Source organism: Nesoenas mayeri (assembly GCF_963082525.1).
Source record: "Nesoenas mayeri genome assembly, chromosome: 17".
Lineage (NCBI taxonomy): Eukaryota > Metazoa > Chordata > Aves > Columbiformes > Columbidae > Nesoenas > Nesoenas mayeri.
In genome coordinates, this window is record NC_137565.1 from 4,731,864 (window position 1) to 4,748,461 (window position 16,598).

At 37.6% G+C, this 16,598-nt stretch overlaps 1 protein-coding gene across 1 annotated transcript in view; it reads left to right on the forward strand.

The window, feature by feature from the left end:
- The window catches only part of KNTC1 (kinetochore associated 1), a gene marked incomplete at its 5' end in the record, with an annotated part of 39,551 nt that overhangs the window by 2,965 nt on the left and 19,988 nt on the right, over positions 1–16,598 (forward strand). Inside the window, 27 exons of the mRNA XM_080355547.1 lie at positions 496–530; positions 718–828; positions 1,753–1,846; positions 2,414–2,466; positions 2,738–2,850; positions 3,960–4,014; positions 4,576–4,674; positions 5,535–5,578; positions 5,692–5,757; positions 5,845–5,920; positions 6,520–6,645; positions 6,739–6,828; positions 8,065–8,130; positions 8,627–8,688; positions 9,104–9,215; positions 9,950–10,093; positions 10,305–10,361; positions 10,444–10,545; positions 11,405–11,521; positions 11,709–11,852; positions 12,146–12,244; positions 12,650–12,753; positions 12,913–13,018; positions 13,676–13,810; positions 14,780–14,899; positions 15,403–15,472; positions 15,545–15,612. Of these exons, the coding sequence (XP_080211673.1) occupies positions 496–530; positions 718–828; positions 1,753–1,846; positions 2,414–2,466; positions 2,738–2,850; positions 3,960–4,014; positions 4,576–4,674; positions 5,535–5,578; positions 5,692–5,757; positions 5,845–5,920; positions 6,520–6,645; positions 6,739–6,828; positions 8,065–8,130; positions 8,627–8,688; positions 9,104–9,215; positions 9,950–10,093; positions 10,305–10,361; positions 10,444–10,545; positions 11,405–11,521; positions 11,709–11,852; positions 12,146–12,244; positions 12,650–12,753; positions 12,913–13,018; positions 13,676–13,810; positions 14,780–14,899; positions 15,403–15,472; positions 15,545–15,612 (2,468 nt within the window). The remainder of the gene's footprint in view (positions 1–495; positions 531–717; positions 829–1,752; positions 1,847–2,413; positions 2,467–2,737; positions 2,851–3,959; positions 4,015–4,575; positions 4,675–5,534; positions 5,579–5,691; positions 5,758–5,844; positions 5,921–6,519; positions 6,646–6,738; positions 6,829–8,064; positions 8,131–8,626; positions 8,689–9,103; positions 9,216–9,949; positions 10,094–10,304; positions 10,362–10,443; positions 10,546–11,404; positions 11,522–11,708; positions 11,853–12,145; positions 12,245–12,649; positions 12,754–12,912; positions 13,019–13,675; positions 13,811–14,779; positions 14,900–15,402; positions 15,473–15,544; positions 15,613–16,598) is intronic.

Genomic DNA, 16,598 nt, shown 5'->3' on the forward strand with positions numbered 1-16,598 from the left:
ACTTGGAGTTTCCATTTGAACAGAAAGAGCTGTATTGAAAAAGCTTTTCCGTGCATCTTCCTAATGGGAATAAGATATTGAGTTGGGATTTTCTGTGTCATCTTTGTTTTTAAAGGGAAACTGATATAAAACTACTTCTGTAATACAATTATTTTTGTACTCTTCTAGTAATTCCTTTAGTTTATGTTTCTCTGAGTCACTTTAGAGAGAGTACCAAATACCATGGAAATGGGATTTTAGGCTATAATCAGTCTTGACTGTGCTGAGGAATATTGGGAATAACTTAAACTATTAATACTGTATAAGTGTAGTTATTAGTTAATTTTTTGTAACTCAATACTGTGGCTCGATAGAAATAGACCCTGTCAAAGATCCTGGCTAAAGTGTTTTTCAGCATAGTTAGGTTAGGACTAAACTATCTTATATAAAATTTAGTGGCTTTTTTCCACTTTTAAAATGTTTATTTAACACTGATTTTATTTTTTTTTAATGCAGCAATTGACAAGATGGATATGATAACAGCAAAGAAAGTAAGAAATACCTGCTAGCTTGTAACGTATGTCTTAAGTGTACATTTCATTCACTATTTACCAGTTTATTATTACAACTCATAATTATGATTATTACTTTTTCTGTACATGGAGAATTAAGCAGTTCAAGGTTTTACCCACTGACTTCCCCTTTTGTTTCCTTTCCCTTCATCTTCTACCCCACAAGCTACAAGGACAGATAAAGACAGTTTTCATTTCCACAGAAGAGTATCACAGCCTTGGCTGTCAGAATTTTGCGATAAGTAACTCAGCCAACAAAATCCATTTGATAGTTGGGGTAAGTACTAAGAATATACTCATAACAATCGTTATGGGATCAGTGACATTTTTTGATCTGCAGCAAAACTTTTTCTCTAGCTGGCTGAAAAATAAGACAGTGAACTTGTCTTAAGACAGTGAACTTGTCTGAAAAATAAGACAGTGAGACTTGTCTTTCATTTCCCTCACTGTATATTTAGAGGTTATCAGTTCTGCAACCTGCCCGTAGTTTTTCTTGTAAGGAAATCACTGTTGTAATTTCAGAACTTGCCCTGTTCTGATGGATCGGGGAAAAATATTTTCAGCCTGGTTGCTTGACCTTAGTAAATCACTGTAGTTCCTAGCCTGCACAGCCTGGCCTAATTATAGTCTCAACCTCGAGCTCAGAGACAAAGCCAAAGCTGGCAAGAGCTTTCCAGTCAGGTTCACATTCAACATCAGCTTCCCAAAGTGACAATTAAGGTCCTAATTGAACAAAACCCTTAAGCTTGAATTAAGTGCAGGAACGACTGAAAAAATAAAAATACAGACGTATTTTGAAATGTTATTTTGGACTAAAAACAAGTTTTCTGAGTCCATTCACTGAAGTCTGTTGAATTCAACGCAGTTTTTCTCAGGGGGTTCAGTGTACATTTCTTTCAGGTTTTATGTTCTATGAGAATGGGAAGTGGATGTTTTTAGAGGAGTCAAAAATATTTGGGGATGCTGACTATAACAGTTACTATAGTAAAGGCCAGTCTTAAAAGGAGAAAGGAAAAAATTTAAATAAATAAACAGATAAATATATTTTTTCTGAACATCAACATCACTCAGTAATAAAGTTTCAATTAGTTTTGCAGCATTCCAAGTGTGTTTATAAGTTAAGGGATTGATTGAAGAAGCAGACCTGGCAATGACCAAATTTCTAATGTATAACCGCGTTTTACTTTGCCTTTACTGACAGGGTAAAGGTGATTATGTACTCTCCATGTGGGAGGTAGACACTACCAATAACCTGGTGTCTGTTCGAAGTTTTGCTGATTCAAGTCTGATCAAAGGTAAAGAGTTTTCCTTACTTTTTATAGACAACCATAGAATTCATAGATCATTTATAGATCATGGAAGGAGGGGCTGGCCACTTGGGGAGAATATCAGGCTGTTGTCAGAGGGTGTAGGGAGGCAACTAGGAAAGCTAAGGCCTCCTCAGAATTAAACCTGGTGAGAGGGGTCAAGGACAACAGGAAGAGCTTTTTCCAATACACGGCAGATAAAACTAGAAGGCAGAGTTACTGAACGCCTTCTTTGTCTGTCTACTCTGCCGGAGGCTGTCCTGGGGAGCCCCGTACCGCTGAGGCCCCAGAGGAAGGCAGGACAATGGAGGAGTTTGCCTCGGTTGATGAGGACTGGGTTAGGGAGCAGTTAGGCAGTCTGGACATCCATAAATCCATGGGTCAGGATGGGATGCACCCGCCGGTGCTGAGGGAGCTGGCCAAGGTCATAGCTGGACCACTCTCCATCATCTTTGCCAAGTCTTAGGAAATGGGAGAGGTGCCTGAGGACATGTTTTTTCTTCAAATGCATTTCTATGTATTTGCACTATGTATTTGACTATGGATATTTTTTAGATGCAGCAAAATTTCAAGTTCTGGACAATCTGCTGTTTGTTTTAGATACAGAGGTGAGTGTAATGATTTGGTTTAGTCTTCGTTTTACAACGTTCTTGAACCAGCTTATAAAATATTTTTTACAGTCGTAGTTTTAAAATACGTTTCTATAAAATAAAGTTGCTTATATTTACCAGGGATCTTGATCTTACTGTGTTTTTTTTAATTCTACTCCTAGTTGTTATTTAAGCTATGGAATGTTACTATTCTGCTCAAAAAAAGACAAAAAATTTCTTTTATGAAGAAAATATGAAATCCCTGATAATTTTCTTTCTTAATATCTAGAATATCTTAAGCATGTGGGATGTTTATTCTCTTACTCTTGTTTGGAATTGGCCTTTAATACATATTGAAGAATTTCTTCTAAGTACAGAGTCAGAGTCTTCTCCAGGTATACGGTAAGTAAAGCACCAGTTCTGAGAACTGCAAAGTTCTTTATCGTTACATGAAACGTGCCACAAACATTCAATTTTCTGTGGTAGTGAATTCTTAAGAAATCTTTGTTGAAATCTTTCTTGTCAGTAGGACAAAATAATTAGACTACAGGTATCATTAGCTCTGTGTTGTAGAAAAGAAAACCTTGGTGCTTTCTGCTTTCTCTTGGTTTTTCTGTTGTTTACTGCTAAGGGATCGTGCATGTAACCTGTATCATTTAGGAAATGCTCATCTAAAATGTGGTGTGTAATATTGCTTACAAGTCTGATGTTACAGAAAAAGCTTGTTTGTCTTTTGGAGAGATAAATAGTAAGATCTTCATTCTGCAGATAGAGAAGCCAAAATCTCTATGTGCGTGTATTGGTTAAAATACAAAAGGAATTAACAGCAATTAAGACTAGAAGACTTTTGGCTCTTTCCATTGCTCTGTGACAGGTTAAAAAAATAAGAATCAGATCAATTTGAAAAGCTTAAAAATGCCAGAAGGAGCAGTTTTAGGGTGCAGTTGAGGGAGCAGTCAGGCAATCTGGACATCCATAAATCCATGGGTCTGGATGAGATGCACCTGTGAGTGCTCAGGGAGCTGGCTGAGGTCATTGCTGGACCACTCTCCATCATCTTTGCCAAGTCTTGGGAAACAGGAGAGGTGCTGGAGGAAAGCAAATGTCACTCCAGTCTTCAAAAAGGGCAAGAAGGAGGACCTGGGTAACTCTAGACCGCTCAGCCTCACCTCCATCCCTGGGAAACTGATAGAATGACTTATCCTTGGTGCCATCTGCCTGGACACCTTCCTGTGTAACCTCATCTGGATGTTCCTGCTCCGGCAGGGGGGATTGCACTGGCTGAGCTTTTGTGGTCCCTTCCAATCCCCAACATTCTGTCACTCTGTGATTCTGAGAAGTAAATGCATGTCCTCCATATGCTGAAACACTGTTATTTTTAGGTGCACTGTAGAGTTTCTAAAATGTACCACTTTCCATGGAAAACAAAATTTTCTAAAACTCAGAAGCAAGAATATTTCATGCTTTTTTATAGAGTATTTTACTTTCTTTTTTTCTTTCTTGTTCTGTAGGCAAGGGCTTGCCAATGCTAAACTGATAGTCATGACAATACCGGATAGCAAACAGGTATAAGCTCTTTATCAGGGTTAAGTTCCTCAATTGTTATGCAGTCACTCTTGGAAAAAAGAGGGGAGGGGGAGAAGAAAAGAAAATGGTTCAAAATTAGGAGGAAACTGAATTATTAGGAGCTCAAAGTCAAAACTGAAATGTCACTATCTATATACGAAGATACAGTGAGTGAGGGACTTTTTTTTTTAGTGGTAGGCAGATAGGGGAGAGCAACAAAATATACTATTGTCTTATATGCATTCAGAGAGTTTTTTGGAGCAGTATCTGCTCCATGTAGTCAGTGGAGGTAGCTGAAATAGCATGCTAGGATGAACATGATACAGTTTTAAAAATGAAACTTATCTAATTATATATAATTGGCCTATATATACAGGCAACGTCTAAAACTTCATTAAACTTTCTCAAATTGTAGAGAGCTGCTTTTTGGTAAAAACTTATAAAAACAGTGTCTTCCATCTAATTCCACAAAAATCCAGAAGTTATTCTGCAAGCGTAACTCTGTCACCAATGAATGAGGAAAGAAATATTCTGACATTTGTTTTCCCTTTTTTTTTGTAGATGAGAAGTCTAATGGTTTTTGCATTGTCCACTATGCAACCGCTCTATTCTTTGGAAGTATCTGTTGTTTCTTCACTTGTTCAAAGTGGGATTGGCACAGTATGTTTAGATCATTTTTGTTGTTGTTGTTTGAATAAATATAGTTGTCTTAATAGCTATAATTATTAAAGCGAGTACTGTGTTATTCTTGTTAGATTACAATGAATTTATGCTTGAAACTGCGCAGGAACTATGCAAGGACAGATTAAATGGTCCCCCCAAAGGATGGAGAAAAAGATACAATATCTAGCAAATAGAACAGTTTAATTCTAGGTCCAGGTCTATTGCAATGTTTCATGTTCCTTATAAGGACTTTAACAAAAGAAGGTCAAAAAAGACAATGAGAACTTTATGAATTAGGAACATTGTAAAGACTGGTGGAGTTCGTATGTGAGAAGACACTGAGTCAGAAACCTAAGCAGCAGCTTGTCATTGTAGTCGTGACAGTAAATGTAGTGAGCTCTGGATCTGATAAGCAATAAGACACAAAGCTGATGAAATTGCTTGCCTTGTATGAAGCACTTGGCAGAAAAAACTATATATGCAGCTCCATAGTGGAGAAAATAATGCCTATTATGTCCCCTTTCTTTGATCTGAGGTGATAAGGTCAAGGTGAGAAATGCCAAGGCATATATTGCCTCTGTGGAATGTAGCAGAGAGATCAGATTCTAAAAGATGTGAAGATGGACAGAGTGTGACCTGCTTATGGCTTGGACAAAATCAAAGTGTGTGATTTTGAGAAGCTGATTCACTCGTGTGGAGGGTGCACTGATGCTCACTGGACTGGGGTAGCAGACTTAGATCTAAGAGAAAAGTAGTAATTTGTTTTTAGGTTAAGAAACACTTAATGTATTACAGTTGTGCTTTCTTATGACTAATTTCCCTTGCCACCTAATGATTTCTGTTGTTGCACGCTACAGGATACAATATACTTTTTGGAAGGAATTCATGAAAAACATCAGATGTAAGATAATTTTTTGTTTCTTACCAGATCATTATTATATAAAAATAGCAGATTACTTCTACATATATTTGTTTCACAATTGATAAGCTCATGTAGTTCCCTCTCATCCTTAGACCCTCTGAAGGCCCAGTTTCTATGGTTGTTATGAGAAGTTTAACTGAAGCCTTGCCAGAAAACAGGTACTAGTTTTGATTAAATACCGTTTTTTTTTAATCTGTGGTTTGACATATATTAAAGTAGTAAGCTTTACTTTATTTCACCCCTAGGCTAAGTCGCTTACTTCACAAACACAAATTCACTGAAGCAGAGAATTTTGCTATTCAATTTGGACTAGATGTTGAGGTAAGTTGTCCGTTCTTGATAAATACATTTGGAGATTAATTAGTATAACTGAATTTATGAGTAAGTTTCTTGCCCTATAACCCAACAAAAAATGTTTAAAAATTGTTACAAATGTAGTGGAACGTTACCTTACGAAGCAACTCGCTATTCTTGAAAGCGGATTCAAAACTACATGACTAAATGGTGAACTATGTTTTTCCTTTACAATAAGTAACAAACCTTGCAATGAGAAGTGGTGCTGAAGCACATCTGATCAAGATAAGCGCTGCTGGTTCAGGAGAAGGCACATTTATCCCTTTAAGTAGCAGGAAAAAGTGTTGCTCTAAAAAAAAAAAAGAATTTTTGCAGGCATTTATTGACACATAGTCTGGCTTAATTAACTATGTTTTAATAAAAACACAAACACAGGCTTAGCTGGTGACATAAAACTTGTCAGGGACTAATTGGTGATGCGTTTCTGCAATGAAATCATTCAATGTACATGGATACACTTTATCTCAAAAACATTGTGAAGGAAACTGTGGAGTTTTCAGGTGAAAACTGTCTGCTTAAGACTTCATTGTGTCAAATTGAAAACTGTGTTTCTTCTCTTTAAACAGCTTGTATACAAAGTGAAAGCAAACACTATTTTAGAGAAACTTGCTTCAGCTTCTGTTGGGAGTTACGGTCACGAAGTCTGGTTGGATCTTGTGAACGAAGCCAAAGAAAATTTGCAAAAAATTCAGGTGTGGTTTGATTTCTACCCTCTTTCTCTTACAAAGTAATTCAAATTATAAAAGAGCTTGGAATTAATGTCAGTTGTGTCCTTATGCAAACAGGATAGCCAATTTGTTGTGGATTACTGCATAAATGCTCCATGGCCGCTCTATGAAACTGCTCAAGAAATGTTGAACTACGCTAAAGCCAAAGTAAGGGGGTTTATTTCTTTAAATTGCTTATACCCATCCATTCCTATTACATACCTCTGTCCAACTCGAGAGGGAGGACAACTTCAAACCAGTTACAGTGATTCAAAAAGTAAATGCATTATAAATTGTATGTTATCAAACAGGAAGCAGCAGCAAGGCTTGTTCCAACCTCCTTCTTGCTATTGCTTACGGACAAAAAAGTTTACGGTTTTATTTTCACATCAGAAAGCTGGTTTTAGTTTTGAGCAGTAGTCTTTTAAAGTAGCTTTTAAACATGAATTTCAGCACTAAAATCTCAAAATACACCACCTTTTTTGTTTTCATTATTTTCACCTTTCCTGCCTTATCAAACAGAATCAGAGAGATACATATTATCTGTCTGATCCTGCAGACATGTAGAAATCCAGTCTGAGTCTAACATTCTAAAATAAAGACTTCAGTTTACAGAGTTCCTAAGTTTTTGCTTGTTTATTTATTAAATTTGTAGTACTATCTGGCATGTTCTGCATGTAGTGAGTTGTCAGCCAATCCATTTCATGTATTTCCATCCCTGGGAAACTGATGGAATGACTTCTCCTTGGTGCCATCTCAAGGCATATCAGGGATGAGAGGGTCATTAGGGGCAGTCAACGTGGCTTCACCAAGGGGAAGTCGTGCCTGACCAACCTCATTGACTTTTATGAGGACATAACAAGATGGATGGATGATGGCAGAGTGGTGGACGTGATCTGCCTTGACTTGAGTAAGGCATTTGACACAGTCTCCCACAGCATCCTCACAGCTGAACTGAGGGAGTGCGGTCTGGATGACCGGGTAGTGAGGTGGGCTGTGAACTGGCTGAAGGGAAGAAGCCAGAGAGTCATGGTCAGTGGGGCGGTGTCTAGTTGGAGGCCTGTATCTAGTGCAGTGCCTCAGGAGTCAGTACTGGGGCCTGTATTATTCAATATATTCATCAATGATTTGGACGAGGGAACAGAGTGCACTATCAGCAAGTTTGCTGATGACACCAAGCTGGGAGGAGTGGCTGACACGCCAGAAGGCTGTGCTGCCAGAGACCTGGACAGGCTGGAGAGTTGGGTGAGAAGTCCCCTACTCTGGAGACATTCAAAACCTGCCTGGATGCCTTCCTGTGTAACCTCATCTGGGTGTTCCTGCTCTGGTGGGGGGATTGGACTTGATGATCTTTCGAGGTCCCTTCCAATCTCTAACATTCTGTGATTCTGTGATTTGTTTCAGATCATGAAGAAAGATGATAAAACCATTGCTCAGTCATCTGATGGAGCTCTAGTCTCCATAACTGAGGTGAGGACAAACTTCTGGGCCCCACAGTACCATATAATACACAATTACAACGTAGAGTTTTAAAAACTGTATTACTGTTGAACTTTTCAAAAGTCTAAACAAGAATATATTTTAGAGTATGAAAGAGAACCACAGAAATGACAAGCTTCTGAAATAAGTGATTCTTTTCAGTCATAGAAAGATTCATTTTCAGATGCTCTAGAAACTGAAGGGAAAAGCTTTCTTAAGTGCTCTCAGACATTTAATTTTGTTTCTTATTTAGTCCTATTGTGTTCTGAACAGGCCTCATCTGTCTTCAAGGCAATTCGGTGTAGTGTTTCCACATTGAAATTTTGGATTAATGCTTTATTAAACAAACTTACATATGTAATTATGTGGAATTATTGAAAAGTCTTTCATTTCCTCCATTTTTCACCTTTGTGATGATTATTCTAGCCGTATAACATGACTGTTTGGTAAGCTAGATATTGACCTTAAATCTCTTTTCTGCATTCAGGTATTGAGAGCTCAGGCAAGGCTCACAACTTTTTATGGAGCTTTTGGACTAGAGAAATTCAGGTTTGTTTCTGTTTCTTTGTTAAAAATTAAAGTAAATTTGATTGTAATGGTGAAGTATGTGCTATTGAAATTAAGGTTTTTTTTTTTCTTTACATTTGCAGTCATTAATCTTTAAACCCTCACCTGTCTTCCTGCAGTTTCCTATCCTTTACTGTGGCAAAGGGAGAATGCAGAGAGGTTCAGTCATCCTATATGTTGAAAACATACATTATCTGTCCCACATGCACTATCTTGTATAGATTTTTGGTTTTTAACACATATAGGAGGGGATGTGATTTTGTGCATGCACAATCTAACACTACTGTTGTCTCTTACAGCATATAGTACTAGCTAGAAGAGCTTTGAGGTTCTCTCCCGAACTCCTTTAATGTTGGCATATATCAATAACAGTTTCTTTTCCTCCTCTCACTTCTAGTGGTATTGCTTGGACAGAATTCTTGAATAACAAAGACATTTTTAAGACTATCCTTTTCGAGCTAGAAGAAGGAAATTTATCTTGTGCACAGTACCTCTGGCTTAGGCATCAGGTGAGATGGCATAGACATTTCTTTGGTATTTCTGGAGAATGTTAAGTCTCTTAAATTTACCATCCTATTTAACAGAATCAGACTGATGCAGAAACAAAAGAAGAAAAGAAGCAAAGATCTATGGCCGAATCTCGTCTATTATCACAGTGATTCACCTAGCTCCTTAGAAGGCTGAACTTATTGATTTAAGAATAAACTGGTATTTCTGATGCCAGACCACATATTTCTAGGTCTGAAAGCTGATGATTCTTTGATCTATTCTATGGTGGTTATAATCTTCAATTCGCTTTTTTTTGCAAGCAGAGCTCTCAGAATTTTTAAGTGGACATTTTCTGGGTACCTTAAAATCCTTTAAAAAGAACCACAGACTTCTTACTGTGAGTGACATGTTCATAATAGCGGCTATGGGCTATTATATTCTTTAGTTCAGGACTTCAGGTTCATACCTGTTGTTTTCTTAATAAGGCAGGACTATAGGGCAAGTCCTAAAGTAATAGGACATGATCCTGCCACTGTAATTTGCAACAAGATTGCTTGAATTAGCTCTTTTTCAAGAAGATCAAGCTCTAGATTTTTCTGAACAGGACTATGTTTTTCTAAATTCCTATCTGTGATTACTGAGATTTTATCTTTATATTTGTGAACTACATTGCTTCTTCCTATTAGTGAAATGGCTTTACAAAGTACCAAATAAACATATACTTAATATTTCTGTAATTGTTTTGATATTTTAGGCAGATTTTGAAAGCAGCTTTGACGAGAAAATGCTGGAGAACTTGCTGAATGCCATTCACTTCACTGTTCCTCTGAAGCAGCTGTGTTTATGGCTTAAAAATGTCGTGATCCCTTTCTCAAGAAAAGTTGTACCAAAGGGACAGGTAGGTGTCTTAATAAATGCAAAATGTCATTTTCTCAGGCTAAGATGATTTTATAGACAGACCTATAGACTTTAATTTTTGAATGTCAGGACCTCGTTCATCTATCTTTTGAATGACTTTTTTCCCTACAGTTTATATTTCAAGTGATTTCTAGTGGCAAATTTTGTTCCTATAGCTAGCATAACTCTACTTATAACGGTATTTTTTTCAGAAAATGTTGGCAAAATGGCTGGAACAAGGTGCTCGAAATCTTGAATTAACTGATAAGGTAAGTCATATGGCAGAAGCTTTGCATGTCTTATATTTCTATATGTATAGTACAGTTTGCTAATATCAGTTCTTTCGGACAGGCAAATTGGCCAGAAAATGGACTCCAAATGGCAGAGGTTTTTTTTACAAGTAAAAATCAAGGTGAAATGGGACTGGCAGCTTTTGACCATTGGACTCCTTTGGTAAGAAATGTAGCAAATATAAGGATTTACTACTAAGAGACTTCAGAACACATGCCCTGTGCTAGAGTTGGAATGGATGATAGCAAGGTCACTAATGTTTTTGGTGAAAATTGACTCAATTCCATGAAAGGAAGGAACTGAGTTCCAGGTATTAAAAATCAGCTTGCTGTAAGGTTACAAATACTGAATTTGTGCAAGCACAAGTAAATTATACATGTTATATATCCTAGTTATACTAGCATCTATAAAAGTGGTAGTATGAAAGTGGAGACAGATAAAACTTAAAGCTAACCAGCTGTGCATTTTAAAAAGTGGAAACACTGACATTCTATGTTAGTTAGACCTGCTGTCGTAAACTGCCAAATCCCACATTCAAAGTGCATAATGGAAAGAGGACACATTTACTCTAAGTCCCACATTCAACCTGTACTTGATTTTCCTTGGTTATATGCCATATAAATGTAACAGCTCAGCGTGTATATTCATAAAATCTTTAAGACTGCAAGGCACGAAAAATTGTGAGGTTTCTTAGAAAATCACATTAAAAATAGAGTTCCTAGTCCAAAGACAACGGCAGCTGTAGGTACCTCGTTCCCACCCATTTGTCTTACCTGTCCTGTAGACTTCAGTGAGTGAAGTGCTCACCCCTCTTCCCTGTGCAGGCTCTTCTAGTGCATCACTGTCTTTATGTTTAGAAAGAATATTTCCTAATATCCTACTAAATCACTACACTGTAAGTCAACTGCTCTTGTCTTACACCAGCTATGTGGAGAATAATTTGTTTTCTTCCTGTTGATGAAAGCACTTAATGAAGATTGTAGTAAGTTTTCTAACGTTTCACTTCTAAACACTGTTTCAGAGATGTAGTGACTGCGAAGAAGTACGTAGGTTAAAGAAGCTGGTAAATGATTTACAAGAACTGATAAATCTGTACAGGAAATACAACTGCAGGCTGGCACTCTATGATGTTGAAAAGGTAATTCTGCAGGCACTTCAAAAAGTGCTTTTGGGTAGTGGATTGTTCCGAGAATGAGAAAAATCTTGTAGAAGGATGCCCGTTCTTGAAATCATTCAATTCATTTCAATGACACTGGATGTTGAATTATTCATTAGAAATATAAAGGATTGTGTTCTAACATGTCATTGCTCTACTTGCCACCCAGGAAAATGCAACTACTATTGTGTTTCGCATGTTTGATAAAATTTGGGCACCAGAGCTTGTCCCTTCCATTTTGGAGAAGTTTATAAAACCCTACCTGTGTGAGCATCATCTACAAAAGGATGAATTACTTCTACAGTATATAAAGGTATCCATGTTTTCTTTCTTTTCAAGAAAACTATTTAAACATGAGTAAGCAGAAAACAAATCTAATGACCATTCTTATCTGCACTTGAATTTTAGGGCAAGCTTTCAGATTAGCTTACTCCTATCAATGAATTTATTTATAGCTACTGTTTCTGTAATAAGGCATTAACGGATACAAGGGAAGATAGCCAAACCTGCCCCTTAATGTCCAAAAAGCTTTTATTTTTTATGTCATAAGATATTCCTATCTTTTCTGAATTCAAATATCCTAATAGTCTATATCAAAACATACAGGATTTGCTAGAACGTTGTCGTACACGGTCTGCTTCAGTGTTTGAAACTGCATGGGAGGCAAAGGCAATTGCTGTCATTGGCTGTATCTCTGATACAGATGTAAGTATATTTTATGAAATAGGCATCAAGTGGCTCTAATACGTCAGTTCAGAATGAAACACAGTTTTTTACATAAGCATATGTGTACATTTTTACATGAAGGATATGAGATCAAATAGTATGCCATCTTAGTAGTCTTCTCCCATGTGATGTTCTTTGCTTGAGAATTTAATTGTAGTTTTGATGTCATTACATGGAAAACTCACCAACTAACATGTATGAAACTCAAGCTCTACAGTGTCATAAATTACTATACGCATTTTCTGATCTAACTTGACACATCATATTACCATAATGAATGTCCTTTATGCAAGTGAAGACTGGATCACAAAGTAAAGTGAACAATACATCAAGAGATTACCTTGTAACTTATTTTTTAAAGTGAGTTTTATGTTCCTTTTATAGTTGAAATTTGATGCAGTTGTCCAGATAATGCACGCTGCTGTGGTACCATGGAGCACAGCAATGGAGCAGCTGGTAAAACAGCATTTGGAAATGAATCATGTCAAGTAAGGCAAAGTTCACAGTCTGCACCTCAGCTCTGTGTGTACTTTCAATTAGAACTCTGGTTTGGGGGTGGGAAATACTATGTATCTGACATAATAGGATGATTAAATCACATACCTGTAGGTAGCAAATAAATTAATAATAGTCTCATTTGTCCGTAGAGTAAAGTTACTACATGAAAGTTATCGACTGATGGAGATGAAGAAGCTTTTGCGAGCCTATAGTATAAGAGATACTAATCTTTTAAAGGACAAGCAGACGATAATGGTAAGTGATCAGCATTACTCTTCTTTCTATTAAACAAAAAACCCTACACTTACCTGCATGTAAAGAAGCAAGACTTCAAAAATAATCTTAGCAACTGGTAGCTCCCACTTATCATCAATATCCATTTTTCGTGTCCTGTTGGGACACAAAAAGCCCACTCTTTTTTTGAGAATTAGCAGATTAACTTAGCCCAACCTAATTAGCACAGCACTGATAATATAGTGCTCTCTGTATGGGGGGTGGAAAAGAAAAGAAGAAACTAAAGAATTGAAGGATAGATGCTCTCAAGACTTCAGATCCTAAGGTCACAGTGAACGATACTTGGTGATTTCTTTTTTTTAATTATGTGTTTTTAATTTCTTGCATCTCCTTTTATGAGGGAGAAAACGTGTATTTCTGGAAAAGTTCCTTGCTATCCTGTGGAGCCAGATGAGTTCCCTGAATTTTGAGAGTTCCCAGGATAATTCTCTTCCCCAAGCCCAGTTCTCTCCCACTTGAGCTTTACTCAGGTTCTCTCTAGACAGAAGTTTTAAACTCCTGGGTAACCTCATTGGTATGAGCTGTACAACTGCAATGCAGAAGTAGTGTGTATATATGACTTCCCTCGTTGTCCTGTATATCAACAAACTCAAGTGTGTATCTATTTTCTTCTTACAGAGGCTAGTGAAATACATTCTGCAACAAGATACCCCTACTTCTTTGGAGGATGCTTTGAAGATTGCAGCAGCGTACACGTTGCCCACTGTGAAAGTCTACGTTCTGAGGATGATAGACCTGGTTGACAAAGAGAGGGTATACAATACTTCATGTCAGTTGATCTTAGAATGTAATAACATTAAGGCCTATTTTCAAACAGGGGCAATTTGTACTACTTACAGAAATCTTACATACAGTTTACATATAATTTTTTTTCCTTAAGGTTCTATTAATTGTGCACATAACTGCCTATACTTAACACTGAAAATTACACCTTTGTCAGAGTTTTAAACGTCATGAGCCATCCTTCATTCCCAGCAAGAAAGGATGAAAATTTTGACTCGCAATATACAAGTTTGGAATTGGAGTCTCTACATATTTTCACATACTGTTTTTGCTTGAGTTGGTTTTGGACAAGTTGGTTTTTTGTTGTCAACAGCAACAACAACAAAGATTCTTCTGGGAAATGCTTTCTTCCAATGCAATGGTGCCCCACATGAGTATAAACCTGCCCCTTTAGCTGATGTCCTAACTAGAAATATTTAACTTTGCTTGCTACATTATAGTAGGTGTGATCATCTTTATACCCTGTGTTTTCCCCGTGTTATGTTATTGGGATCTCTTTGACCTGCAGAAAAGGAAGCTTTTTGATTAAAGAAATCAATTAACTCCCCTGCAAAACAGTGCTTCACATGTTAACGTTTGTTCTACCTTATTAGCACATGGTATTCTCAATAATCATACTGTTTTAAAAGTACTGCATAATTGCCAGTGAGCAAAACTGCGTTTTAATTTGCCTATTATAACTTTTAGCGAGTAAGCACATGGATTTTACTGAAAGCCTCATAGATGTAGTAAAAAACTATTCGGGGAGTTTCAGGAAGTCATGTCGTAGTAAATGTATTTTGTAAAGAGATTTGAAGTTCATCAGCAGAAGGTTAATTTTACCCAATTGGCCATCATTGTATCAAAGCAAGAAAGTACACATAATGTAGCTTTTCCAAAGGAAATGCCCCCCCTCTTTTTAAAATTATTTCTGGTTTTCTTTTCCTTTTTTTCCTTCAGAGAGAGGAATCTCTGACTTTGTTAAAATCTCTGACTGTTGCCGAAGCTGAGAAAGTTGCAGAGAGATTGACTGCATGGGGAACACTGGTATTACAGAATAAAGCAGATAATTCTGAAGAGGTACCAAGTCATTTCACACAATAAAGTGTGTGCATGTCTATCTGAATTAAATTAATAGTTTATAAATCCTGCTGCATTATTATGCTTCTAGTCCTATGTAGTTTCCTATTCTTTCTTTAGTTACTTGGAAAACTGTAGGTGTGGCTTTGCCAGGCACCAAAGTGGGTTGAAGCTTCATAGCTGACAGTACACTTTATTCTGAGCAAGGGAAGGAAGGAAAAAGAGAGAAGGGCGGATATTTTCAAAACCCCTATGAGAGCTAACATACTGTGGAGCGCATGTATTTTACAGTTGTAAAATATTTGCTATTTCTATACCGGAGGCATACAAACAATAACTTTCTGCTCCCTTGCTTTTCAGCTGGTTGTATCTTAGACTTGCTAACTGTTGCATGAGGCCTTTGCAGAGCACTGTGTAGTATTTTCAGAGAGTAGAAACCTGAGGGTCTCTGTTACTCGCAACTTTTTGACCAAACAAAACATTAACCTCTTCCTTTCCTGCAGCAAAAAACACAAATGTTTATGACTAAGACGCTTGTGGAAATCCTTAAGTTCCTGTTCAGCATTCAAAAAGGTGAGCTACAGCTTAATCTTCTCTTTTGCTTGTAAATGGAGTCAGGAAGTAATTGTTTTTCTCCTCCAACAGATAATCCTCTGAAGAAAGATGAATGTGAAGCAAACCTGAAAATGTTTGAAACACTTGCAACCCTGCAGGTATCTTTATAGTTTCAAAGTGCTTTTGAATTACTGTAGTTATTCCAATTGTTCTTATAACAGAGATTATATTAAAAAATAATTCTATTTACAGCTTATATGCAAAGGTTGTTTTTATTATTGACTTCAAAGAGATTCTGAGGGTAATCTAGCAATTTAAATAGCACCTCGGAAGGTTCCCCATTACTCAGTTGTCCATTTGAATGAAAAAGGTAGATACGCTCCCAGAAGTCTTAATTGCTAACACTTCAAAGATTTCATAATTGAGTACTGTAATATTTTATTAAGGATCTAGTATGGTTTGGGAAGTTAAATTATTGTTGTCAGAGGATGTAGGGAGGCAACTAGGAAAGCTAAGGCCTCCTTAGAACTAAACCTGTCGAGAGGGGTCAAGGACAACAGGAAGAGCTTTTTCCAATACGTGGCAGATAAAACTAACACCAAAGGCAATGTAGGCCCACTGATAATACAGAGAAGGCAGAGTTACTGAACGCCTTCTTTGTCTCTGTCTACTCTGCCGGAGGCTGTCCTGAGGAGCCCCGCACCGCTGAGGCCCCAGAGGAAGGCAGGACAATGGAGGAGTTTGCCTTGGTTGTTGAGGACTGAGTTAGGGAGCAGTTAGGCAGCCTGGACATCCATAAATCCATGGGTCAGGATGGGATGCACCCGCGGGTGCTGAGGGAGCTGGCTGAGGTCATTGCTGGACCACTCTCCATCATCTTTGCCAAGTCTTGGGAAATGGGAGAGGTGCTGGAGGACTGGAGGAAAGCAAATGTCACTCCAGCCTCCAAAAAGGGCAAGAAGGAGGACCCAGATAACTCTAGACCGCTCAGCCTCACCTCCATCCCTGGGAAACTGATGGAATGACTTCTCCTTGGTGCCATCTCAAGGCATATCAGGGATAAGAGGGTCATTAGGGGCAGTCAACATGGCTTCACCAAGGGGAAGTTGTGCCTGACCAACCTCATTGACTTTTACAAGCACAT